At 42.9% G+C, this 27,307-nt stretch overlaps 1 protein-coding gene across 2 annotated transcripts; it reads right to left on the bottom strand.

Moving 5' to 3' along the window:
- Positions 1-2,982: 2,982 nt before the first annotated feature.
- Positions 2,983-18,766, bottom strand: LOC110536349 (zinc finger and BTB domain-containing protein 35). 2 transcript variants are annotated; one of them, XM_021622096.3, is made up of 9 exons: positions 18,503-18,766; positions 15,969-16,104; positions 15,620-15,721; positions 15,297-15,441; positions 6,388-6,496; positions 6,035-6,229; positions 5,461-5,836; positions 4,560-4,690; positions 2,983-4,444 (listed from the first exon to the last, which is right to left on the bottom strand). In XM_021622096.3, exons 2-9 carry the CDS (start codon positions 16,087-16,089, stop codon positions 3,941-3,943), a joined length of 1,683 nt encoding a protein of 560 aa, XP_021477771.1. In that variant the 5' UTR covers positions 16,090-16,104; positions 18,503-18,766; the 3' UTR covers positions 2,983-3,940. The 2 variants fall into 2 exon arrangements, with proteins under 2 accessions (XP_021477771.1, XP_090047234.1); XM_090191108.1 differs by having other exon boundaries at positions 15,969-16,547; positions 18,503-18,605.
- Positions 18,767-27,307: the final 8,541 nt, after the last annotated feature.

Below are 27,307 nucleotides of genomic sequence, written 5' to 3' on the forward strand. Positions count from 1 at the left end.
ATCAGTAAATAGGTAACCTGCAGTGGACTTGTAATATTTGTTTGTGTTTCTTCTGATCAGAGGTAGCGGGCGCTCCATGTCACGCAACTTGGGTCAAGATCTGTTTCTTGCACCATTGAAAGGAATGCTTTCTGTGGTAGCGTTAAGTGTGGAGGTGGAGCAATTGAAGTTGAAGATTCCTGGTGTTTGTGACACCTGCTGTTTGGTGCGACACAGATGCAGCGGTGAGCATGGTGAAACAGAGGAGTCACTGTCAGTCCTTTTGAGTCAGAGTCTTTACAAGACAAGGTCCTGTTAGGACATAACAGTTATCCCGTTAAAGCTTTTATGGCGAACGGACTGAGCTGTTTCAGGTGCAACATTTATCGTCATGTCGCAGCAGTGTGTAGGAGGGAGATTCCAAGATGTGTGCAGAAGGGATATTCCAAGATGTGTGCAGAAGGGCATAGGATGGAGGATTGTGTAGTTATCTGGATACATTTGTGTGTGTCAATGTGGTTGGGGATCGGAAGTGTCCAGTGAGAGAGAGGCAGGTTGAGGTGGCTAGAGTCAGAGTAGTGCAGAAGGTAAGGCGTGGCACAGTGGTCTAAGGCACTGCATTGCAGTGTTGCGGTGTTGCTACACCCTGGGGTTTGATCCCAGACATGACCGGGAGTCCCATAGGGCGGCGCACAATTGGCCCAGCGTCATCCGGGTTAGGGGAGGGTTTGGCTGAGGGGGCTTTACTTCGCTGATCGTGCTCTAGAGGCACTTTGTGGCTGGCCTGGAGCCTGCAAGCTGACTCCGTCGTCAGTTGAACGGTGTTTTCTCCGACACATTGGTGCAGCTAGCTTCCGAGTTAAGCGAGCAGGTGTTACGAAGCAGCGCGGCTTGGCGGGTCATGTTTAGGAAGACGCATGACTCAACCTTTGCCTCTCCCGTACATGTCGGGGAACTGCAGCGATGAGACAAGATTGCAATTGGATATCACAACATTGGGGAGAAAAAAGGGGTAAAGAGAAGGAAAAAAAAGAGTTGTGCAGAAGGTGTCATATGCTGAGGCAGTGAAGAAAGTAGAGGAGGATGGGTGAGGGATTCTGAGAGGATCTGTGTGAATAGTACATCTGTGCTTGCAACAGAAGGATAAGCCAATGAGTGATATGCAGTGCATTCGGAAAGTATTCAGACCTCTTGACTTTTCCACATTTTGTTATGTTACAGGCTTAAAATTGATTAAATAAAAACACAACTTCTTCAGTCTACACACAATACCCCGGAATGACGAAGTGTAACAGGGTTTTAGACATTTTTGCAAATGTATAAAAAATATACATAGATATTCAGACCCTTTGCTATGAGACTCAAAATGTATCCTGTTTCCATTGATCATCCTTGAGATGTTTCTACAACGTGATTGCCCCTTACACTTCACTGTTGTGATACCTGTGGTAAATTCAATTAATTGGACACGATTTGTTAAGGCACACACAAGTTCCCACAGTTGACAGTGTATGTCAGAGCAAAAACCAAGCCATGAGGTCTGTAGAGCTCCGAGACAGGATTGTGTTGAGACACAGATCTAGGGAAGGTTGAAGGTCCCCCAAAAACCGTCATTCTAAAATGGAAGAAGTTTGGAATCACCAAGACTCTTCCTAGAGCTGGCTGCCTAGCCAAACTGAGAAATCGGGGGAGAAGGGCCTTGGTCAGGGAGGTGACCAAGAACCCGATGGTCACTCTGACAGAGCTCCAGAGTTCCTCTGTGGAGATGGAAGAACCTTCCAGAAGGACAACCATCTCTGCAGGACTCCACCAATCAGGCCTTTATGGTAGAGTGGCCAGACGGAAGCCACTCCTCAGTGAAAGGCACATGACAGCCCACTTGGAGTTGGCCAAAAGGCACCGAAATGACTCTCAGACCATGAGAAACAAGATTCTCTGGTCTGATGAAACCAAGATTTAACTCTTTGGCCTGAATGCCAAACGTAACATCTGAAGGAAACCTGGCACCATCCCTAGGATGAAGCATGGTGGTTGAAGCATCATGCTGTGGGGATATTTTTCAGAGGCAGGGACTGGGAGACTAGTCAGGATCAAGGGAAAGATGAACAGAGCAAAAAAAAGTACCCAATTGTCATACTAAAGTATAGATCCCTTAATTGAAAGTTACTCAAGTAAAATACTAGTTGAGTTAAAGTCTAAAAGTATTTGGTTCTAAATATACTTAAGTATCAAAAGTAAAAGTATAAATCATTCAAAATTCCTTATATTAAGCAAAGCAGTCGTGCGGAAGAAACACAAAAACACCATCATGATACAGTCATCCTGAGTATCTCTAGGGCAGAGGAAAGCACCTCCACCACTGCACTCCATCTGAGCATCACCAACACCAGGGAAGGCAACTTCGCTGTTGATGAGACTATCACCAACACTGGGGACGAGAGGCAGGCCAACACATCTTCAGAAGCCTCTCCGGTTTCATCATCTCTGGATTCCTGCATTGAGTTCCTCCTGCCAGAGGTTAATCAGAGGATGATACCAACAGCCAACGATGTGGTAGCCAGTGATGGGGCCCCAGTTGTTCCGAGTCAGAACATTCTGAAGATAACCATTAGGAAGATCATAGTCCAAATTCCCTGTCCACACGTCCTTAACCCTATTTGACCAGGCACTGGCAGGATAACCAAAGGTTACAGTAAGCAGTTTCCTTGAGGATGACAATGTGTTCTGGACGCCATCATCACCGCTGTTGATATGAACCTGTTTGTATGTTGCCCTATCCAGGTCCTTCTGCTGTGATGGAAGAAGAGGAGTGACAGACAGAGAGACACTGTGGTTTACATCAGCCACATTTATATTTACAAGCATACATACATTTTTGGGGGGTTCATTCTTCATGTTTAGTAAGCTAAACATCTAATCTTCAGTCCTTCCACGTCTCAGAAAGGCATGTTTGAAAGCATTGTAAGAAATACTGGTATGGAAACATTTTGAGAATTCCAAATGTATTGATTACATCACTTCTTTATTGCTCTGTACATATAAAACAATACAACTATGAACATGTGTCAAATAAAAACAAACAAAACGTGTTCACTTAATACTTACTTACTTCTGTTTCTGAGGAGCATCATGCTGTAACAGTGTCATACATAAAACCCAGTGTTTAGTGGGCTGCAGTCAGAACAGGAAGTAGGAAGAGGTAGACAGGAAGAAGCAGGGAATTGGGGGGGGGGGGGGGGGGTGGCAAACGTAAGCACGCTAACAGCTATTATTCTGATAAACAAACTGATTAAAAGGTTAATAAAATAAAGTTATTTTTACCAGTTAGGGGCTGGACACCATTACAAACATGCTCTTTCTTTAGTCAAGCTCTGAATTATTTTTCGACAAACAGAGCTGTGCTTCAGATGGGTTGAAACTGGGAAATATGTGGCGTCATCAGTGAGGCATATCAGCCATATGTCTGCAGCCGTATGACAGTTTAACACACGGTGCATCCCAATCAATAAATGGTGTCTGCTGGTGACACCATAGAAATGAGTAGGGATCTTTATGGATGGCATATTGTCTTAGCAAATTAATATTGATCATCTCAAATGTACATCCTAAAGTGTAAAAAACAAAAGAAAGCAACAAGAAAAAAGATTGAAACGAAACCTTGAACGGGTTCATTGTGAAGGCATTCAGCCGGTCTCTCTCTGCCACAGACAGAGGAAGACAGAGCCATGACATCAGGCTCCAAATAAATACCCTCTAGAAATATGAGTAACATCCAATCCTCGTCTGTCCGTTACCCTATTATTTCATAGGGTGAAGGGGGTAAGGGGGAGCTTTTCCAGTTTGAAAAAAATCATCTAAAATAAAACCGTATTCCCCATACAGTGCACTACTTGTGGCCAGAGCCAAGGCAGTGTATTTATGGGGAATAGGGTATGATTTGAGATGTCGCCCCGCTCCCGCTTCATACAGCAATAGCCGGTTGCGAATCCTCCTCCACCTCCACCTCGCTCCCCTCCACCTGGATCTCAGAGTTCACCTGTCCCTCTGCTGACACCTGCAGCACCCGGATCTCAACACCCGCTTCCTTCAGTCTCTCTATGTCCTCCTCACACATCTCGGTCACCTCCCCATCTACCAACATGGCTGTTTCCACCAATGCTACCACACCTACGGGCTCCACGGTAACATGCTCCACGCTTATCCCGTCCTCTAGTAGAAGGGTCTCCCTCTTGCCTCCCTTCCCCTCCCTGGCCACTTCCTCTTGCGTTGCCGCGGCGGCAATGACCAGTTCCTGGGTTATCAGCTTGTCGTCTGTGACGCCGTGCAGGTCGCGGAGATGTCGGCGGAGGTCGTCGGGCTGGGTGAACCAGAGGTCACACATGGTGCAATGGTTAGGCTTTTCTCCCGTGTGTGTCGTCAGGTGGTCTTTAAACAGCTCCCAGCTGTTGAACACACTGCTGCACACCTGGGGAGTGGGGGAAGAGGTCATTTTACAATCCAGCATATGCCCTACTCAGGGATGTGATGGGTGATTTTGACTCCTTATAAATCAGGAAAAAACAAAAGAGCGTTCTCTGCACCTGACATTCGTAGAGTTTCTTGCGTCCCTTCTTGGCCCCGGCGCCGTTCTGACAGGCAGCCATGTGACATTTCAATGTGCTGTTCCTGGCAAAGCGCTCATGGCAGTCTGGACAAGCAAACGGTTTCTCACCTACACACACAAGGGATAAACTACTTGTTTCACCCACTGCATAACTCAGGAGATCCTATTAAGGTGGTCTGATTTATATTCACCTCACAAGAACAGGTCACTCACTCATCAATACACAATCAAAGATCACACTCAGAGAGAAGAAAGGTGTTGTTGATGTGCAATGAAGTGCTGTTGATGCTATGTTTTAGTCTGCCTAGAAACCACAAATGCACATCAGCTATACAAAACACTAGGAACACCTTCAACAGAACAGCCTCAATTTCGTCAGAGCATGGACTCTACAAAGTCCATGCCAGGGATGCTGGCCCATGTTGACTCCAATGCATCCCACAGTTGTCTGGATGTCCTTTGGGTGGTGGACCATTCTTGATACACACGGAAGACTGTTGAGTGTGAGAAACCCAGCAGTGTTGCAGTTCTTGACGCAAACCAGTGTGCCTGGCACCTACTACCATAAGCCGCTCAAAGACACACATATTTTATCTTGCCTATTCACCCTCTAAAATGGCACACATCCACAATCCATGTCTCAAGGTTTAAACATCCTTCTTTAACCCCTTTACTCCCCTTAATCTACACTGATTGAAGTGGATTTAACAGGTGACATTAATAAGGAATCATAGCTTTCACCTGGATATCTATCTGGTCAGTCTATCATGGAAAAAGCAGGTGTTCCTAATGTGTTGTACACTCAGTGTATAGATAACCCAGGCACTTCTACAAATATGAACCCCTGAATTAATTCTTCTTGGTATGATAACTCTTACCAGTGTGCTTTCGTAAGTGCTCCTTGAAGTGTCCAAAGTGGTCAAACTGCTTGTCACAGTACTCGCACACGTGTGTCTTCTTCTTCTGGGACTGGCTGCGCGACAGCTCCTCCGCCTCATAATGTAACGTGTTCAGGTGCTGTTTAAGCGCCCCCTCCCGCGTGTACGCCTTCCCGCAGTGGCAACACGCATGAGGCTTGTCCAGCGCAGCCATGTGGGCGCGCATGTGCTGTTTGAGGTGATAGTAGAGGCGGAAGCTGCGGTCACATTTGTTGCAGCGGAACATCTTGTCCAGCTGAGAGATCTGGACTTCGACCATCTCCAGACTCTCGAGAGTCTTGGGTGGTGTCACCGTCTCCTCCTGATACACCATCTCCTGGATCACACACACACACACACACCAACCATGATGTATGGATGCATTGAGATGAAAGGATGACTTGTTTTGAGAAAGACGTCAACAAAACATATTCTTATATATAATTGTTTTTTTGTTTTGAATCAAGGTTGGTCATGGTCCTTCCAATTGTGTGGTTTTTACATGTGCAACAGAGAAACAGAGTGCTTTGTTTACCTCCTTCAGTCCTTCCTTCTTCAGGACGTGCAGCGTTAGCCCCCCCTGCTGGTACTTGCTGGTAATGTCAGCAAGCAGAGCCAGGGCAGAGTCATCCGAGACTGCCTGGGTGTTCCGAGCAGCATCCACCACCTCCTCCAGCCCCGTCTCCTCCACCTCAATGGTACCCTCCCCGATCTCCACCTCAATCTCCACCTGCAAGGACAGACTTGGGTCAGCACAGCAATACATATCAGGAGGAAAGGACAGATGATGAAGAGGATGATGAGGATCACTTGGGACACTTTTTTGCACTTTATGCGATTTTATGTTATAACAACTACAAACATAATGTGCCATTGTAGATCTCCAACCTGCTCCCCCTCCACTGAGGGAAGAATCTCAGATATCTTCCTCTTCTTGGCCTTGCTATTCCCTGCCACCAGAGTCTGGGATAGCTGGAAAAGGGTGCCATCACCCATCCTATGGAGAAAGAGAGAGAGAAAGGGTTATATTCATTCAAAATACTTTACATTCCAACAGATACCATTAAACAAGACTAGAACCCAACACCACACAAAAAGGGGGCTAGCCTTCAGAAAGTGTTCACACCCCTTGACTTTTTCCACTTAGTTGTGTTAGAGCCTGAATGTAAAATGTTTCATTTTTGTTTATTGAATGTTTAAAACATATAATATACTTGCAGTCAAGCCACTCAACAACTACATCACATTGTTAGATTACTAGACTCCCATCCAGAATGACACACAGAAGCAACCAGGGTCAACACCCTGGTCAAGGGCACGTCGACAGATCTACCACAAGGTCAAAAAACGGGGACCAGAAACAGCGATCCATCAGCCAACGACCCAAGCTCCCAACCACCAGCCCTCCAAGATCCCTCCCCACAGTTCCCCATCTGAGACCCCCTCCCCCAGTAAAAAAAATTACAATAAAAAAATTAAAAAATCCCATCCCCCCCCCCCATGCTCCAACAACCAACAAAATATATATATTTTAAAGAGAAAGACAAAGCAAAACAGAAAACAACAATGCAAAAAAGAACAAAGACATCAAGGACAACAACAATCATGACCGCAAGGCCAACTGAATATGTTTGAGTGCATACATGGCACTATTTACCTGTGTGTGTCCGTGTATGTGCACATTTGAATGAGAGTGTGAGTATATGCACGTGTACAAACACCTGCACGGCATCAGCCTCAGGCAAACCCGGCATTAGCTATAAAAACACTGTCCCACAGTGTCATTCAAGCAAACTTTTTGTTTTATACTTTTATCTTTTACCATCATTCTATACCCCGCCCAACAACTCCACTCCCACTTGTCTCCAATTCCTGATTCCAACCCTCAGCTTCCCTCAGCCCCTCCCACCTATCTCTGCTGGGCACCCTCTTTGGATTTCTACACACCACATATTTTTCAACTATGCTGTGATGTTTAACATAGAAATTCAATCTATCTAATCAAATCCACAGACTGCGAGTTGAAGATAAATACTTTTACTAAGAGTATTAGTATATTATTAATTGACTGACCCGGTCTCTCCAGATCTCCCAACAGTACTAAACTCAGCAAAAAAATAGAAACGTCCTCTCACTGTCAACTGCATTTATTTTCAGAAAACTTAACATGTGTAAGTATTTGTATGAACATAACAAGATTCGACAACTGAGACATAAACTGAACAAGTTCCACAGACATGTGACTAACAGAAATGGAATAATGTGTCCCTGAACAAAGGGGGGGGGGATTGAGATCCAGGCTCAATGGGATTGAGATCCGGGCTCTTCGCTGACCATGGCAGAACACTGACATTCCTGTCTTGCAGGAAATCATCCACAGAATGAGCAGTATGGCTGGTGGCATCGTCATGCTGGAGGGTAATGTCAGGATGAGCCTGCAGGAAGGGTACCACATGAGGGAGGAGGATTTATGCCCTGTATCTCACAGTGTTGAGATTGCCTGCAATGACAACAAGCACAGTCCGATGATGCTGTGACACACCGCCCCAGACCATGACGGACCCTCCACCTCCAAATCGATCCTGCTCCAGAGTACAGGTCTCTGTGTAATGCTCATTCCTTCGACGATAAACGCAAATCCGACCACCCCTGGTGAGACAAAACCACGACTCGTCAGTGAAGAGTGCTTTTTGACAGTCCTGTCTGGTCCAGCGACGGTGGGTTTGTCCCCATAGGCGACATGGTTGCTGGTGATGTCTTGTGAGGACCTGCCTTACACCAGGCCTACAAGCCCTCAGTCCAGCCTCTCTCAGCCTATTGCGGACAGTCTGAGCACTGATGGAGGGATTGTGCTTTCCTGGTGTAACTCGGACAGTTGTTGTTGCCATTCTGTACCTGTCCCGCAGGTGTGATGTTCAGATGTACCGATCCTGTGCAGGAGTTGTTACACGTGGTCTGCCACTGCGAGGACAATCAGCTGTCCATTCTGTAGCGCTGTCTTAGGCGTCTCACAGTACAGACATTGCAATTTATTGTCCTGGCCACATCTGCAGTCCTCATGCCTCCTTGCAGCATGCCTAAGGCACGTTCACGCAGATGAGCAGGGACCCTGGGCATCTTTCTTTTTGTGTTTTTCAGAGTCAGTAGAAAGGCCTCTTTAGTGTCCTAAGTTTTCATAACTGTGACCTTAATTGCCTACCCTCTGTAAGCTGTTAGTGTCTTAACGACCGTTCCACAGGTGCATGTTCATTAATTTTTTTATGGGCCATTGAACAAGCATGGGAAACAGTGTTTAAACTCTTTACAATGAAGATCTGTGAAGTTATTTGGCTTTTTACAAATTATCTTTGAAAGACGGGGTCCTGAAAAAAGGAAGTTTATTTTTTTTACTAAGTCTATTTCTAGGGTAAATTTTAGATCAATGTTCTGCATTTTCAGCCATGCCTGAACCAGAAAACAGGCTACCTGAGGGCAATACCAAAATAAATGGTCTATTGATTCTGTATCCTCTAAAAAAATCTGCAGAGCTTCGATGATTGAATGCCACATTATTTATTTAACATTTTGTTGGTGGCAAGAATTCTAAATAATATTTTTAGCTGAAAAGCACAAAGTCTTGAGACTTGCGTCATTATTTTTATATATATATATATATATCACCCTGTACCATGGAATCGGTACATCATAAATCTCTTCCCAACTATTTTGCAATCTGTATGGCACAGCTGTCAACAACCTTGGTCCTCAAATTAAACTGGTATATTTTCCCATTTATGCTATTTGTATTTCTCTGTCAGTTGATCCTTTATATTGGGCAGACAGACCAGCTCCCTACCTCCTTCCGCTGCCAACTGCCACATCCATTTTTGGGGTAATGCTGTAATCAATTGGTTGTAATCTTGGATTGAGCAGACCGTCCCATAAAATTCTGATAACTCCATGAAAGACATAACTCTACCATAACAATTTACAAACAAAATACCCTTTTCAAACATCTTTCCCATAAATACAGGTATTTTATCAACCAGCACATTTGAGTTCAGCCATAATATTTATTGCATTCAAAATGTATTAAAATTGAGATTATGTGTAGGCTAGTGACACAATACCCTATAAAGTGTAATTGTGTTTTTAGACATTTTCACAAATTGTAAAAAAAAATAATTTAAAAAATGAAAAGCTGAAATGTCTTGAGTCAATAAGTATTGAATCCCTTTGTTAGGGCAGGTCTAAATTAGTTCAGGAGTAAAACATGTGCTTAACAAGTCACTTAATAAATTGCATGGACTACCTCATCTCTGTGCATCACACAATTATGTGTAAAGTCCCTCAGTCGAGCAGTGAATTTCAAACACAGACTGAACCACAAAGACCAGGGAGGATTTCCAATGCCTCACAAAGAAGGGCACCTATTGGTAGACGGGTAAAAAATAAAGGAAACATTGAATATCCCTTTGAGCATGTTGAAGAAGTTATTCATTACACTTTGGATTGTGTATCAATACACCCAGTCACTACAAAGATACAGGCATCCTTCCTAACTCAGTTAGGTGAGTGGCCTAGTCACAGTTTTGACTTAAATCAGCTTGAAAATCTATGGCAAGACTTGAAAATGGCTGTCTAGCAATGACATACGCTGCTCGGAACACCTAGACAACTAACTAACAACTAACTAAGTACCTCCTCTAGCACCAGGGTCAGAGCACTCTCAAATGTTGTTTTTTGCCATCATTGTAAGCCTGCCACACACACACTATAAGATACATTTGTTAAACATAAGAATGAGTTTGTCACAACCCGGTTCGTGGGAAGTGACAAAGAGCTCTTATAGGACCAAATAATAATCAATAATTTTGCTCTATATTTAACCATCTTACATATAAAACCTTATTTGTTCATTGCAAATTGTGAATAACGCACCACAGGTTAATGAGAAGGGTGTGTTTGAAAGGATGCACATAACTCTGCAATGTTGGGTTGTATTGGAGAGAGTCTCAGTCTTAAATCATTTTCCACACACAGTCTGTGCTTGTATTTAATTTTCATGCTAATGAGGGCCGAGAATCCACTCTCACATAGGTACGTGGTTGCAAAGGGCATCAATGTCTTAACAGTGTGATTTGCCAAGGCAGAATACTTTGCGCACAGCCCAATCCAGAAATCTGACAGTGGCTTTAGATTAAATGACATTTTCACAGAACCACTTGTTGCAATTTCAATGAGGCTCTCTTGTTCAGATATCAGTAAGTGGACTGGAGGCAGGGCATGAAAGGGATAACGAATCCAGTTGTTTGTGTCCATCCGTTTCGGGAAAGTATTTGCATAATTGCGCACCCAGCTCAGGTGCTTCGCTATATCACATTTGACATTGTCCGTAAACTTGAGTTAATTTGCACACAAAAAAAATTCATACAACGATGAAAAGACCTGTGTGTTGTTCTTGTTAATGCAGACAGAGAAGAGCTCCAACCTTTTAATCATAGCCTCAATTTTGTCCCGCACATTGAATATAGTTGTGGAGAGTCCCTGTAATCCTAGATTCAGATCATTCAGGTGAGGAAAAAAAAATCTCCCAGATAGGCCAGTCGTGTGAGAAACTCGTCATCATGCAAGACAAGTGAAAATTATGGTCAGTAAAGAAAACTTTAAGCTCGTCTCTCAATTTAAAAAAAACGTGTCAATACTTTGCCCCGTGATAACCATTGCACTTTTGTGTGTTGTAAAAGCGTTACATGGTCGCTGCCCATATTGCATAGTGCAGAATATACACGAGAGTTCAGGGGCCTTGCTTTAACAAAGTTTTTAAAAATTCACTATAGTGTCCAAAATGTATTTCAAGCTGTCAGACATTTCCTTGGCAACAAGAACCTCTCGGTGGATGCTGCAGTATACCCAAGTGGCATCGGGAGCAACTGCTTGCACTCGCGTTACAATTCCACTATGTCTCCCTGTCATGGATTTTGCACCATCAGTACAGATACCAACATATCTTGACCACCAAAGTCAATTTGATGTCACAAAGTGTTAGGAAATTATGATTAATATGACTGAACAAATCATTTTAAATGGAACTGTAACTAAGTAAACTTATACTCTGTTTTATTATATCTGATTAACTATATGGGTTGTGGACTGTGAAAACAGATAAGGTCGTTAGCCTATGGTTGACCCTACAGAAACTTAGCTCTGGGGTTTTTAGATAAGGCAGTGAGTGCATTCCTAGGTTTTCTGTTAATAAAACTGTCAGTTCAGTGGTGATCGATAATGTTAAGGGGTCAAAAGTTATCTGGGAGTGTGTTAGTAAGTTAGAATGAACTTTTCACCTTACTTTGTCCCGGTCGAGAGGAGGGGATTCTGTTAAAGCAATGAAATGACGTCATGATCTGTATATAAACTGCTGCACGTGATTAAGTGGGAGCGCGCTCCGAGAATAAATTATATTATTTATTAATGAAAGACTGGTCTGCGTCAATTTTATGCAAACAAGAAATCTTAGAAATTCTCATAAAATAGATTAAGGGCTTTCAATTGATGAAAGCACATTGGCATAATTAAATTACAGTAACACAAAGCTGTCCAGTACTTTAAAGAATTCTCTCCTGTTGTCCTGGTTTCCAGAAGAGGATGTCTTCCTTAATTGATCCCCCATAAATGTAACGGACATTCAGTATACCAGGAGCTGTGCCAGGCCCACCACGTCTGTTGACTCATCCAGCTGTAACGCATAGAATTCACGGGCTTGTATGCAAAGCAGTAATTGTTTAAAAACATATCCTGCCATGTCACTGATGTGTCGTGAAACAGTGTTGTTTGATGAAGTAATTGTCTGTATAGTTTTTTTGTCCTGTTCCCCCAGCATTGTCCCAGTCATAGCCGTGGTAGCAGGAAGAATTCAAGTCCTCCACAATAGTATAGGGCTTGCCTGTCCTAGCCACTAGGTAGCCCACCATAAAATACTCTTCTATCCCCTTCTTATTAATGGTATCTGTTGCTTTTATACATGTCTTACTACTCAAAAGTAGTCTTAATTCTCACTCAAAAAAACTATTATTTTTCAAATTGGCATGTTATGTTTCTAAATGTCCGTGCAAGAGTGAAGGTTTCATTGAGTTGTGAGATAGTACTGTTGCACATCTAACACACTGTGGCTGAGGAAAGGCACTACTCCCAATTTAAGAGAACCCCAAATCAATGTAGTTCTCATCATATTTGGCCTCTTCGATGATCCAAAGACCCTGTCTGTTGTTCGGTGCTTTCCTGGGTAAGGGGTCAGTAGCTCTTCAGCTGTATCAGATTCACAGCTATCAGTGTCCATGTTAGCTGGGCTAACAACAAATGTAGAATTACTGATGCTAGCATTGGATGTGCTCGTTGAAGGAGAACAACTTCTGTTGTCGACAGGTGCAGGTGTAGTTCTGCTGGGAGTAGCAGGTCTACCAGTAGAGCTGGTACGCGTCTCTGGTATGTGTGACTTTTTTTTAACCATATTTGCATCTTCGAGCAAACAGAATGAGCAGCAGCTACGTTTGGCTACATATGGACCGTTAGCGGAATTCCCGCAGAAGAGTAACGGTTAATGTGATTGGATGTTACATTTTTTTCCCCTTTTTCTCCCCAATTTCGTGGTATCCAATTGTTTAGTAGCTACTATCTTGTCTCATCGCTACAACTCCCGTACGGGCTCGGGAGAGACGAAGGTTGAAAGTCATGCGTCCTCCGATACACAACCCAACCAAGCTGCCGCACTGCTTCTTAACACAGTGCCATCCAACTCGGAAGCCAGCCGCACCAATGTGTCGGAGGAAACACGTGCACCTGGCAACCTTGGTTAGCGCGCACTGCGCCCGGCCCGCCACAGGAGTCGCTGGTGCGCGATGAGACAAGGATTTCCCTACCGGCCAAACCCTCCCTAACCCGGACGACGCTAGGCCAATTGTGTGTCGCCCCACGTACTTCCCGGTCGCGGCCGGTTACGACAGAGTCTGGGCGCGAATCCAGAGTCTCTGGTGGCACAGCTGGCTGGATGTTAATTATTTGACTAGGCTACCTGTATTTGACATTGTGTTGTTAATTCGTTGAACACTAGCTGGTTTAATTGTATTTTTGGCAGTGAAATGAGGCTAATCAGGGGAGATAAAAATCTCACCCAAATGTTGGAAAATATAACTGTTTGAAAATGTTTTTTTTTTTTTTTTTAAGTAAATAAATAATATATATATATATATATATATATATATATTTCTTTCACTTTTTATGGCTGCAGGGGCAGTATTGAGTAGCTTGGATGAAAAGGTGCCCATTGTAAACGGCCAGCTCCTCAGTCTCAGTTGCTAATATATGCATATTATTATTAGTAGTGGATAGAAAACACTCTGACGTTTCTAAAACTGTTTGAATTATGTCTGTGAGTATAACAGAACTCATATTGCAGGCAAAAACCTGAGGAATTCTACTTCCTGTTGGGATTTTTTCTGGGGGTGGCAGATTTTCAACCAAGCTCTCATTGAAATTACAGCGAGATATGGATGAGTTCACTTCCTACGCCTTCCACTAGATGTCAACAGTCAATAGAACTTTGTCTGATGACTAATGTGAAGGGGGGGGTCAAATGACACAGGAAATAGTCACCACTGGCACGAGTTGACCATACTTTCACCATGCGCGTTCATAGGGGAAGGACCTGCGTTCCACCGGTCATCTGAAGTCATTCAAGATATCTGAACAACATTCTAAAGATTGATTCAGTACATCGCTTGACATGTTTCTACTGACTGTTACGGAACTTTTGGATATTTCGTCACGTTATAGTGGACGCGCTTTGTGACTTTGGAATTGTTTACCAAACGCGCTAACCAAAGTAGCTAATTGGACATAAATAACGGACATTTTCAAACAAATCAAGCATTTATTGTGGACCTGGGATTCCTAGGACTGCATTCTGATGAAGTTTATCAAAGGAAACATTTATCATGTATTTTCTGATTTCTGTTGACTCCAACAGGCCGGCTAATTTGGCTTCTGTTCTGAGCGCCGTCTTAGATTATTGCATGGGTAGCTTTTTCCCTAAACCTTTTTTGAAAGGAGAGGTATATCTATAATTCCATGTGTATAACTTGTATTATCATCATCTACATTTATGATGAGTATTTCTGTTGAAACGATGTGGCTGTGCAAAATCACTTGATGTTTTTGGAACTAGTGAATCTAATACGCCAATGTAAACTCAGATTTTTTATATAAATATGAACTTTATCAAACAAAACATGCATGTATTGTGTAACATGAAGTCGTATGAGTGTCATCTGATGAAGATACAATTAATCACTAACCTTGAACTTTCTCTATTTCTGCTTTTTGTGAATGCTATATTTTGCTGGAAAACGGCTGTGCTTATTGTGGTTTGGTGGAGACCTAACATAATCGTTTGTAGTGCTTTTACTGAAAAGCATATTTGAAATCGGACACTTTGGTGGGATTAACAACAAGATTACCTTTAAAATGATAAAAGACATATGTTTTAGGAATTGTAATTATGAGATTTCTGTGGTTTGAATTTGGCGCCCTCTATTTTCACTGGTAGTTGTCATATCGATCCCGTTAACGTAAATCACATTTTTATTTGAAGTACCCCCGACGGCATTGCACGTACCCCTGGAAATTCCAGTTTGGGAATACCTGCTCTAACACAACAAAATGTGAAGTAAGTCAAGGGGTATGAATACTTTCTGAAGGCACAGTAAGTAGTAAGGGACTATATTAGTAGTAAGGGGGTCCAGATGTTATAATGGCCGTCTAACCTGTTGTTGAGGGCCTTGATGGCCTCCTGCATCTGGAGGTACTCTGCTGCCTTCCACACGTCGTTGACCTCCTCTGGCCCACTGACAGCCAGCGTAGCTGTGTACGTAAATTCCATCAGCTGGCGGAAAGCTGAGTTACTCACTCCTGCACAACACAGGGGATTGATGGGTACATTGGGTTATTGTGTGATAGTCTTATAGTTATTGTCAGAAGTGGATGTAGGCCTTCTTTTGTTTCTCAGGGTCTATAGCGCTATCGTTTATTTTCTTGATTGATGACAGACATACGTCAGTGGATGCATCAGTGGTTCAGCAGTACATACCTTCAATCTCCACTAGTGGCTCCTGTGTGAAGTCCTGGAAGAACTTGTGGAAGAACTGACTGCACGCTGCTAACACTGCCTTATGGGCCCTGAACTGGTGTCCTACAGACCAGAGGTAAGATGAACGCATGAACAGTACAGCACATAATAGAATACTTCATACAATGTGGGCATTTTTCCTTAACACAAGGATATTAAAAAAAACTTTGTTTTGTTTTACTATTAACCTACACGGCTGAAACAAGGCTGTTTTTGTATTAACAAAATATATAATTAACTTTTAGTTGACAAGCTAAAGCTGCACCTTCACTTTCTGCAATTCAACAAACATCACTGAGGATGAGCTTACCGTCTACTATGAGAGTGATGTCTGTGAACTGGTCCAGCTGTCTCTGTTCATTCAGTTTGTCCAGCATGACTTTATAATGGTCTGGGAACTGACTACCACACCCCTCACCCTTATCTGCCATGGCTCAGCCCCTCACCTGCACACAAGGAAGAAATCCATGTAGAGATGACACACAGCTCACATCACCAGTAATGACAGACTATATGGTCTCAGTGTACAATTACAAGTTAAACATGAACAACATGCTCACAGCATATTGATGCACAGACAGTAATGTGATTTTAACATAGATTTAAATACAATGTTATCATTGGGCATTCTGCAGCTTTTATGAATATTTATAGTACCAGTGAAAAGTTTGGACACCTACTTATTCCAGGGTTTTTCCTTTATTTTTTACAATGTAGAATAATAGTTAAGATATCAGAACTATGAAATAACACATATGGAATCATGTAGTAACCAAAAAAAGTGTTAAACAAATCAAAATATGAGATTTTTCAAAGTAGCCACCCTTCGCCTTGATGACAGCTTTGCACAGTCTTGGCATTCTCTCAATCAGCTTCATGAGGTAGTCACCTGGAATACATTTGAATTAATAGGTGTGCTTTGTTAAAAGTTCATTTGTGGAATTTCTTTCCTTCTTAATACATTTGAGCCAATCAGTTGGTTTGTGACAAGGTAGGGGTGGGTATACAGAATATAGCCTCACTTGGTAAAATAGCAAGTCCATATTAGGGCAAGAACAGCTCAAATAAGCAAAGACAAACAACATTCCATATTTTACTTTGGAAAGTTTCTTCAAGTGCAGTTGCAAAAACAATCCAGCGCTATGATGGAACTGGCTCCCAGGAGGACCGCAATGGGAATGAAAGACCCAGAGTTAGCTCTGCTGCAGAGGATAAGTTCATTAGAGTTACCAGCCTCAGAAATTGCAGCCCAAATAAATGCTTCCCAGAGTTCAAGTAACAGACATCTCAACATCAACTGTTCAGAGGAGACTGCGTGAATCAGGCCTTCATGGTCGAATTGCTGCAAAGAAACCACTACTAAAGGACACCATTAGACTGGTGGAAATCTGTCCAAATGCAAGATTTTTGGTTTCAACCGCCATGTCTCTGTGAGATGCAGAGTGGGTGAACGGATGATCTCCGCATTTGTAGTTCCCATTGTGAAGCATGGAGGAGGAGGTGCGATATTGCTTTGCTGGTGACACTGTCTGATCTATTTAGAATTCAAGGCACACTTAACCAGCATGGCTACCACAGCATTCTGCAGTGATATGCCATCCCATCTGGTTTGCGCTTAGTGGGACTATCATTTGTTTTTCAACAGCACAATGACCCAACACACCGCCAGGCTGTGTAAGGGCTATTTTACCAAGAAGGAGAGTGATGGAGTGCCGCATCAGATGACCTGACCTCCACAATCACCTGACCTCAACCCAAATGAGATGGTTTGGGATGAGTTGGACTGCAGAGTGAAGGAAAAGCAGCCAACAAGTGCTCAGCATATGTGGTAGCTCCTTCAAGACTGATGGAAAAGCATTCCAGCTGAAGCTGGTTGAGAGAATTTTCTCTAAATATGTTTTTATTTTTAATTTTTAATCCCAGCTCCCGTCCCTGCAGGAGGCCTTTTGCCTTTTGGTAGGCCGTCATTGTAAGTAAGAATTTGTTCTTAACTGCCTAGTAAAATAAATAAAAATAAAAAATGCCAAGAGTGTGCAAAGCTGTCATCAAGGCTAAGGGTGGCTACTTTGAATAATCTCAAATGTATTTTGATTTGTTTAATAATTTTTGGGATACTACATGATTCCATATGTATTGTTTCATAGTTTTGATGTCTTCACTATTATTTTACAATGTAGAATATAGTAAAATAAGGAAAAATCCTTGAATAAGTAGGTGTCCAAACTTTTGACTGGTACTGTATATTTTCATCTTTATCAGCTAATTTGGGCAATATGTGGGAAATATGGCATGTTTGTGTTCGCAACAAATTGGACCGACAGTATTTCAGATTTTTCTTCATGAAATATGTTAACGTTCGAGGCAGGAAAATCGCGTCAACCTCATGTGTTATCCAATAGAATGTTACCGATGCAAAGAGAAGACGTCGAATTCAGCCAATCATGCGTTTGACAGCAGTGTGATTGGCATCAAATTGACCAATTGAAAATAGCAGACAATGCTAACGGTAGCTAGCAAGCTTAGCTGCAGCAGAAGGCCTCGGGCTATAATTGAGGGCCGTAAAATCAAACTTAACGATATATTTAATCAGAATGTTTACCTAATAACACCAACGCTAACTACATAATGGGTTATAAGAAACAGCGAACAATCTAGTTAACGTTAGCCAACAAGTTACAGAAGCTAATCCTTTCAAATAGGCCCGTAAAGGCTCTCCCCATTTCGAGTTTGACCATCGCCAGTACGTCATCAAATCGCGCATTAAAATACACTTTTTCCTGAGACATTTCCTAATTTAGACAATATTTGCCTGAAATATTTCACATCATACATCTGAAAACATACCTCAAGTTACGTTCTGCCGCTTTATTAAGTTGTTTTTGCGTATAGCTCTTTCCCGACACTTGCAGCGTTGCTCTTCTCTCGTTCGTCTAAAAAGGGCGGTCGCTCAGTCGGGCCTCAGATTCCCAGCAGTCACTGCAAACTCCAGAAGACGCCGAGGAGCGTTGCTAGGCAACATGTGGTTGTCTCGCGTTCGGTTTATCGAAACCCTGGCCCCTTGGTTCGGTTCTCGGGTCCAGTTCCATTTCGGTACTCAGCCCGTTCCTCCTTTTTTTGATATAGACAATTTATTTCATTCTTCATATTCAACACAAAACAACCATACAGTACACCAAAATATACAGAAACACACCAAAATACAATGGAGAGAATGTTTTGTTTTGTTAGTTTTTTCTGCTAATAGGTGACAGGCTATTTCATGGCCATGATATTATTTTTTGTGCTTTTAATGAACAACAACAATCTTTCCCATATCTTTTGTGAGTCTGTCTGTATTATTTTCTCCAGTCTGTGCTAACATTATTTCATGTGATGTTGTTTTAATCAACATATTCATCCATTCCATAAAACATTGGATTATTAAAGATTTTCCAATACCTGAGAACCAGTCTTAATTAACACTGACACAATACCAAAGCATAATATTTTAAATTATGTTTGGTTACATTGCGTTCACATGCTAATCAGAACTAGGAAACTGACATTTTCCACTTGTTAACTGCTTATAAACGTGCTGCGTACAACCAGTTAACAAGTCAGATATTTTCAAGTTTCCTAGTTCCGACGAGAACACGGCATAAACCCCTCTCTTTTCCAACCTGTCACTTACCACAGGGTTCCCCAAACTCGGTCCTGTGGCCTCCCCTGGTTGCACGTTTTGTTTTTTTCCCTAGCGCTATACAGCTGATTGAAATAATAAAAGCTTGATGATGAGTTGGTTATTTGAGTCAGCTGTGTAGTGCTAGGGCGAAACCCAAAACGTGCACCCAGGGGGGGCCCCAGGACCGAGTTTGGGAAACTTAACAGATAATGGGCTTGTTTGAGTGGTAAGGCTGAAGCAGATGAAAGTCATGGGGTTCAATTCCCTACTCAACAAATTGGATGCAGTCTATCACAGTGCAATCCATTTTGTCACCAAAGCCCCATATATTACCCACCATTGCGACCTGTACGCTCTCGTTCGCTGGCCCTCGCTTCATACTCGTCGCCAAACCCACTGGCTCCATGTCATCTAAAAGACCCTGCTAAGTCCCCCCTTATCTCAGCTCGCTGGTCACCATAGCATCACCCACCTGTAGCACGCGCTCCAGCAGGTATATCTCTCTGGTCACCCCCAAAACCAATTCTTCCTTTGGCCGCCTCTCCTTCCAGTTCTCTGCTGCCAATGACTGGAACGAACTACAAACATCTCTGAAACTGGAAACACTTATCTCCCTCACTAGCTTTAAGCACCAGCTGTCAGAGCAGCTCACAGATCACAGCTCAAACAACTACCTCTTTCCCTACTGTATTTATTTTATTTTATTATTTATTTTGCTCCTTTGCACCCCATTATTTTTATTTTTACTTTGCACTTTCTTCCACTGCAAATCTACCATTCCAGTGTTTTACTTGCTATATTGTATTTACTTTGCCACCATGGCCTTTTTTTTGCCTTTACCTCCCTTATCTCACCTAATTTGCTCACATCGTATATAGACTTGTTTATACTGTATTATTGACTGTATGTTTGTTTTACTCCATGTGTAACTCTGTGTCGTTGTATGTGTCGAACTGCTTTGCTTTATCTTGGCCAGGTCGCAATTGTAAATGAGAACTTGTTCTGCATAGTTTCCTAGGAACGCGAAGCGAGGCGGCCATCTCTGTCGGCGCCGGAAGTTACTATTGTTCTCAACTTGCCTACCTGGTTAAATAAAGGAGATATAATAAATAAATTCATAAAAAGTAGAGGAGTGAAGTTGGGGGAGGTGCATCTGCTACAGCTGAAAGTCAGACACTGATGTGGTTTTCCAACAGCAATAAGGCTCAGTGTAACATGGCAGTGTTGCCATGGTTTGTAAAAGTTTTGCTTTACACACTCCAACCAACCCCCATATCTCACACTCATATATTAATATATGTGTGTATATTCTGTGTACTACATTGTACTATCAATTGGGATGAGCAGGTACGGGGAGTCAACATTTAATTAGGTACAGACACGGAACAAGACAGGAACAGCGCCAGCCACCAGTATACAAAGACAGACGACAATCAATGCAGCAGCGGGGAACAGAGATGGGGAACTGACAAATATAGGGGAGGTAATAAACAGGTGATTGAGTCCAGGTGAGTCCAATAATACGCTTGCGCGTGACGGGGGAAGGCAGGTGTGAGTAATGATGGTTACAGGAGTGCGCAATGCTGGGAAGGCTGGTGCCCTTGAGTGCCAGAGAGGAAGAGCGGGAGCAGGTGTGACAGTACCCCCCCTTCTAGGGTCGCCACCTGGCATCCCACCTGGGTGAGCCTGACGGGCCGGCTGAGGCACGGGCGCTGGACAAGCCGGCTGGGCGTGAATTCCCGACGAATCGGCAGAGGCCTGAGAGCCTCTCGAAGTTGGCTGAGGCATAGGAGCCTGACAATCCGGCTGAGGCATGAAGGCCTGTCATTCCTGCTGAGGCGTGGGAGCCCGATGATCTGGCGGAGGCGTAGCAGGAGTGCGTAATGCTGAGGAGCCTGGTGCCCTCAAGCGCCAGAGGGGAAGAGCGGGAGCAGGCGTGACAATTTGTACATATCCACTGTATACTATGAATTGTGGAAAAGTTGCATCACAGATAGAACCAGTGGTGACCCGTCATTCAGGGCAGGTGGGGCAGAGCCTGTTTTGAGCCCCACCTGTTTTGCATGTTATTTAGACATTAATATGTGTCACATATCAGTTTGCAAACAATGCAATAAAATATATATCATTGAGTTAATAAAGCCTCATACAAGCATGGTCTCTTTTTTTCTTTCTTGAGTAAGGAAGCTCCAACATGCAGGTGTTTCAGCCTAGCTCAGTTCTTTCTGTGGTGGTGGGGCAGCCAGGGGAAAATACAAAGAGTAGGAGTTGGTAATGTTCTCAAGTTGTGCCGTGATTGGCTCAGTGTTCTGTCACTCATGAGGACACTACTCATCGCAAAATCTACAGGAGAGCTCGAAAATTCAAGCCCCTTGGGTGCTGCCATAGAGATACATTAGAAGTGCCCATCCAAAAAGGCTCAAGGTCATTGGCCACAGATAAAATGACATCAAATCACGTTATATCTACCATAGCTTTGATTGGACTGATCATGTCAACATCATACTTCCACAATCTTAGCTAGCAAGCAAGACAAGTAGTCATCCTCATGACTCATGTTGACAATCTACAGGCAAATCCTTTTCAATCCTTGTCGTATGAAGATAAATGTTAGATAAAACGTATCGGTGCTCATCGGCCATTGGACATAAACATTACACAACAAGTTAGAAAACGCAAATTCAACAATGAGTGGTTTGGAAGGAATCAGTGGCTAACTGCAAGCATTGCAAAACAATCACTAGCCTGTAATTCCGTGGAGAGGGTGTGTGGTCACAGTCTGGGTTTAACGGTCTCTTTTCCAAGCTTAAAAGTATAAACATTCAACACCATGTGCCAGAAAAGCTTGCATGCATTGGCCATGCTGTCAATCTATCATGACTTCTGCCGAGTTCAAAACAACTGGAAACTCGGAACTGCTCTGAATGGGAAAATAAGTTTTGAACGGTCAACCAACTCGGAATTCCAAGTCGGAAACTCGGGCCTCTTTCTAGAGCTCCGACCTGAAGATCACTGACGTCGTGATTCAACTTATTTTTTTCCGAGTTCCCAGTTGTCTCGAAAGCACTATAAATCCAGAGAATGCCTGACTTTGATGACAAAATGTTCCCAAAAGGACTGCCTCGCCACCTTCCTGCTCAAGTGAGCATAGAACAACAAGGTGAGTCCAAAAATGTATTTTATGCTGCTGCATAAATTATGTAATATTTTAAAAATTGATTTCACCTTTATTTAACCAGGTAGGCTAGTTGAGAACAAGTTCTCATTTGCAACTGCGACCTGGCCAAGATAAAGCAAAGCAGTTCGACACATACAACAACACAGAGTTACACATGTAATAAACAAGCATACAATCAATAATAGAGTAGGAAAATCTATATACAGCATGTGCAAATGAGGTAGGACAAGAGAGGTAAAGGCAATAAATAGGCCATGATGGCAAAGTAATTACAACATAGCAATTAAACACTGGAATGGTAGGATGTGCAGAGGATGAATGTGCAAGTTGAGATACTGGTGTGCAAAGGACCAAGATAAATAAATAAATACAGTATGGGGATGAGGTAGATTGGATGGGCTGTTTACAGATGGGCTATGTACAGGTGCAGTGATCTGTGAGCCGCTCTGACAGCTGGTGCTTAATGCTAGTGAGGTAGGTAAGAGTCTCCAGCTTCAGAGAGTTTTGCAGTTCGTTCCAGTCATTGGCAGCAGAGAACTGGAAGGAGAGGCAGCCAAAGGAAGAATTGACTTTGGGGGTGACCAGTGAGATATACCTGCTGGAGCGCGTGCTACGGGTGGGTGCTGCTATGGTGACCAGTGAGCTGAGGTAAGGAGGGGCTTTACCTAGCAGAGACTTGTAGATGACCTTGAGCCAGTGGGTTTGGTGACGAGTATGAAGCGAGGGCCAGCCAAAGAGAGCCTATAGGTCGCAGTGGTGGGTAGTACATGGGGCTTTGGTGACAAAACGGATGGCACTGTGATAGACTGCATCCAATTTGTTGAGTAGAGTGTTGGTGGCTATTTTGTAAATGACATCACCGAAGTCAAGAATCGGTAGGATGGTCAGTTTTACGAGGATATGTTTGGCAGCATGAGTGAAGAAGGCTTTGTTGCAAAATAGGAAGCCGATTCTAGATTTAATTTTGGATTGGAGATGTTTAATGTGAGTCTGGAAAGAGAGTTTACAGTCTAACCAGACACCTAGGTATTTGTAGATGTCCACATATTCTAAGTCAGAACCATCCAGAGTAGTGATGCTGGATGGGCAGGCAGGTGTGGGCAGCGATCAGTTGAAGAGCATGCATTTAGTTTTACTTGCAGTAATATGCAATAATATGCCAGGGAGATGTGTATACTGTAGCTTAAAATGTATACTAAGTGTATGTTGTGTAGTAAGCTGTTAGTAGTCCCTTTCCCCCTCATAAGTTAGCCAACTGTTCTGACTTGGTCATGCACATGTAGCCTATAGCCTGTTTTAGAGAAATGTAATCATTGAATATTGTAAAAGCTTTCATTGTCTGCTTATATGCACCCTTTATTTATCCTACGGTTCTGACTTGGTGTACAGGGAGAATACTATAAGAACGGCCCATGTTCTGAATTCTGTCGCTGTACATTTCAAAAGTGCTGAACCAATTGACTACGTCCGTCGCAGCTCGCTCATTAATGTCTTAATTGAAAATCTGTGCATAGTCCCCTTATGCCTTAGTTTGTGCATCTCAATTGTCAGTAGAAACCACATTTGGTTAAGCAAGTCAGCCATAGCAGCAATTTTTTTTAAAGGCAGTAAATGAGGCTGAATTAACTGTTTCGCTGCCAGACAATAGTCAGGTGTAGCAGTGGTAAGGATTCACTTCATGGTGCTGGGGCACCCTTTTTCACCATTATAGTGCAATTAATGTATTTTTTAGTGTTGTGTTGTGTAGTGGCTTTGTTGGCATGCATATAAAATGTTGTTGTTTTTTCCCCCCACTAACATTTAAAATCGTCACTGGATGAAACAATACGCCAAATATTTCACCGGATGTATAAGTGTGACGCATCCAATTGGCATTTCCACTCACTACCAAATATGGGGATGAGAGGAAGCCCAGTGACCGGCAGCGGGAGAAGATGGAGCGAGATGGATTTTTCCGACATTATGCACATTTTCACATCAATGAAACATTTGATCTCAACAAAGTTTTCTGTTCCCAAAACTAGAATCGGTTATGAACAGAGTGGACTTTGCTAAATTAAATAAAAAATTGAATAAAAAAAAAAAATTCATGAGCATGGCCTTATTTCTATTACAGCATATTGGATGATTATCATTAATTTTCCATTCACCCAGTTCAATGTAAAAGCAATAGATTTAGGCTATTACATGATACTCAAATTTTCCCTATACCCATCATGAGTTTGCTACAACCTAGCCTATGAATGAAAGTTTACAACGTAGGTGCACACAGGTTGAGTTAAAAAGGTGACAGACAGTGACACATGGACAGACAGTGACACATTCAATACCTCCTTGCACACTCTTGCCTGCATCTAGAGGATACAGGGTGTAATCATTAGTCCAACAGTTGCAAACGAGAGTTTCTACTGGACAAATTCAAATTAAATTTGTTCTGTTTGTATCACATTACAGGTAAGACCCAGATGCAGACAGTGTCGAAGTAACAAAAGTTTGTTACTAATACAGGAGCAGAACGACAGGTCAAGGGCAGGCAGAGGTCAGTAATCCAGATTCAGAACGGCTGGCAGTCTCGGGGTCAGAGCAGGCAGGGGTCAAAACCCGTAAAAACTAGAAAACAGTAACTAGAACAGACAGGTGCAAGGGGAAAACCGCTGGTAGGTATCACAAAACAAAATGAACTGGCAACAGACAAACAGAGAACACAGGTATAAGTACACTGGTGGATAAGGTATTGGGCCCCGGTGGCAATACCTTTGTAAAACCAAAAGCTTACCTTGACGTGGAAGAGTTCCAATGTTGTGTTGGATAGTCATAGCCAGCTAGCTAACATACTGTATATGCATATTATTATTAATATTGGATAGGAAACAGTGATGTCTGTGAGTATAACATAACTCATATGGCAGGCAAAAACCTGGGAAGAAATCCAAACAGGAAGTGGGAAATCTGAGGTTGGTCGATTTTCAACCCAGCCACTATTGAATACACAGTGGGATATTGGTTATGTTGCACTTCCTAAGGCTTCCACTAGATGTCAACTGTCTTTAGAAACTTGTTTGAGGATTCCACTGTGAAGTGGGACTGAATGAGAGAGGAATGAGTCAGAGGTCTGCCAGCAGTCACGTGCTGGTCATGCGCATTTCACATGAGAGGTAGCTGCGTTCCTTTGCTTTTCTGAAGACAAAGGAATTCTCCGGTCGGAATATTATTGAAGATTTATGTTAAAAACATCCTAAAGATTGATTCCATACATCGTTTGACAAGTTTCTACGGGCTGTAATGGAACTTTTTGACATTTTGTCTGCAACTAGTTAACACGCTTTGTGAGTTTTGATTTGTTTACCAAACGCGCTAACAAAAGTAGCTATTTGGACATAAAGGATGGACATTATCGAACAAAACAAACATTTATTGTGGAACTGGGATTCCTGGGAGTGCATTCTGATGAAGATCATCAAAGGTAAGTGAATATTTATAATGTTATTTCTGACTTCTGTTGACTCCCACATGGCGGATATATGTATTTGTTTGTCTGAGTGCCGTACTCAGATTATTGCATGGTTTGCTTTTTCCGTAAAGCTTTTTTGAAATCTGACACAGCGGTTGCATTAAGGAGAAGTTTAGCTATATTTCCATGTATAACACTTGTATTTTCATCAACATTTATAATCAGTATTTCTGTAAATTGATGTGGCTTTCTGCAAAATAACTGGATGTTTTTGGAACTACTGAACATAACGCGCCAATGTATACAGAGATTTTTTTATATAAATATTAACTTTACCGAACAAAACATACATGTAAAGAAAATGCCATATCTCAGACTGGCCAATAAAAATAAAAGATTAAGATGGGCAAAAGAACACAGAAGAACTCTGCCCAGAAGGCCAGCATCCCGGAGTCGCCTCTTCACTGTTGACGTTGAGACTGGTGTTTTGTGGGAAGTCTTGTGGAAGAGGATCTTCAGATCCACAGCCTTCAGTGGTTAAAAGGGGTCCTCACAAGGAGCATCCAAAACCAAAGCTAATACCCAAGTGGGCGCAATAGGTTTAGAAACAGGTCTGAGACAGTGCACACCTTTTAGGAACCGCACTACCTTGGCATAAGGTTGAAAACCTCCTGCTTGAAAGCTTCTGTAGGAATATTCAAATGTTCCCCAGAGAACTCTGAAAAGGCACAATTGATTTTGGCACCATAGCCAGGTTCAAACCTTTGGCCGAGTGTGCCAAACCCATCCATGCGCCTGGGACAACAGATCCCTGCGCAGTGGGACTTGCCATGCGTCCTCGCCCAACAGGCAAATGATCCTTGCAAACCAAGATTGCTTGGGCCAAATGGGAGCCACACGAATCGACAACAAGCCCTCCAGGCGCCCCCTTTCCAATGTGGGCTGAATCAGCTCCACAGGGAAAAATCCGTAGAGGAGAGTTTGAGGCCACTGGGGTGCCAGAGCATCCGTCGGGTCCCTTATCCAGAAAAACAGACGACATTGATAGTTTTTTCTTGCAAAGCATCAAATGCTTATGTCTGCCCTGCCGAGCATTTCCCATATCTGGTAGACCACCCAGGGGTGTAGCCTTCACTCCTGAGAAACAGGGTCCCACCCGGATAAAAGAGTTGAGGTAACCAGGGACATGCGTCGCCATAGCAATACCATGTGCACACTGCTGCTCAGCAATAGGGAGCGAGGCAAGGTTAAGAGGGAGAGAGACAGAGGGCTTGTTTGTCATTGCAGCCGACAGTGCAGGCAAAAGCCGACTGACTGAACGACAAAGAACATTGCATCATAAATAATTACTCATTATTA

This window comes from Oncorhynchus mykiss, chromosome 11 (assembly GCF_057628025.1).
Source record: "Oncorhynchus mykiss isolate SJ-2025 chromosome 11, ASM5762802v1, whole genome shotgun sequence".
NCBI classification, from domain to species: domain Eukaryota; kingdom Metazoa; phylum Chordata; class Actinopteri; order Salmoniformes; family Salmonidae; genus Oncorhynchus; species Oncorhynchus mykiss.

Excerpts from the sequence above, each read along its gene's own strand:
- LOC110536349 (XM_021622096.3), bottom strand. The coding sequence starts at position 16,089 with ATGGCAGATAAGGGTGAGGGGTGTGGTAGTCAGTTCCCAGACCATTAT. Across the intron at positions 6,497-15,296 it reads ATCAAGGCCCTCAACAACAG|GATGGGTGATGGCACCCTTT; the intron begins GTTAGACGGCCA and ends CTTTCTCCATAG. Across the intron at positions 4,691-5,460 it reads GCACTTACGAAAGCACACTG|GTGAGAAACCGTTTGCTTGT; the intron begins GTAAGAGTTATC and ends TTGTGTGTGTAG.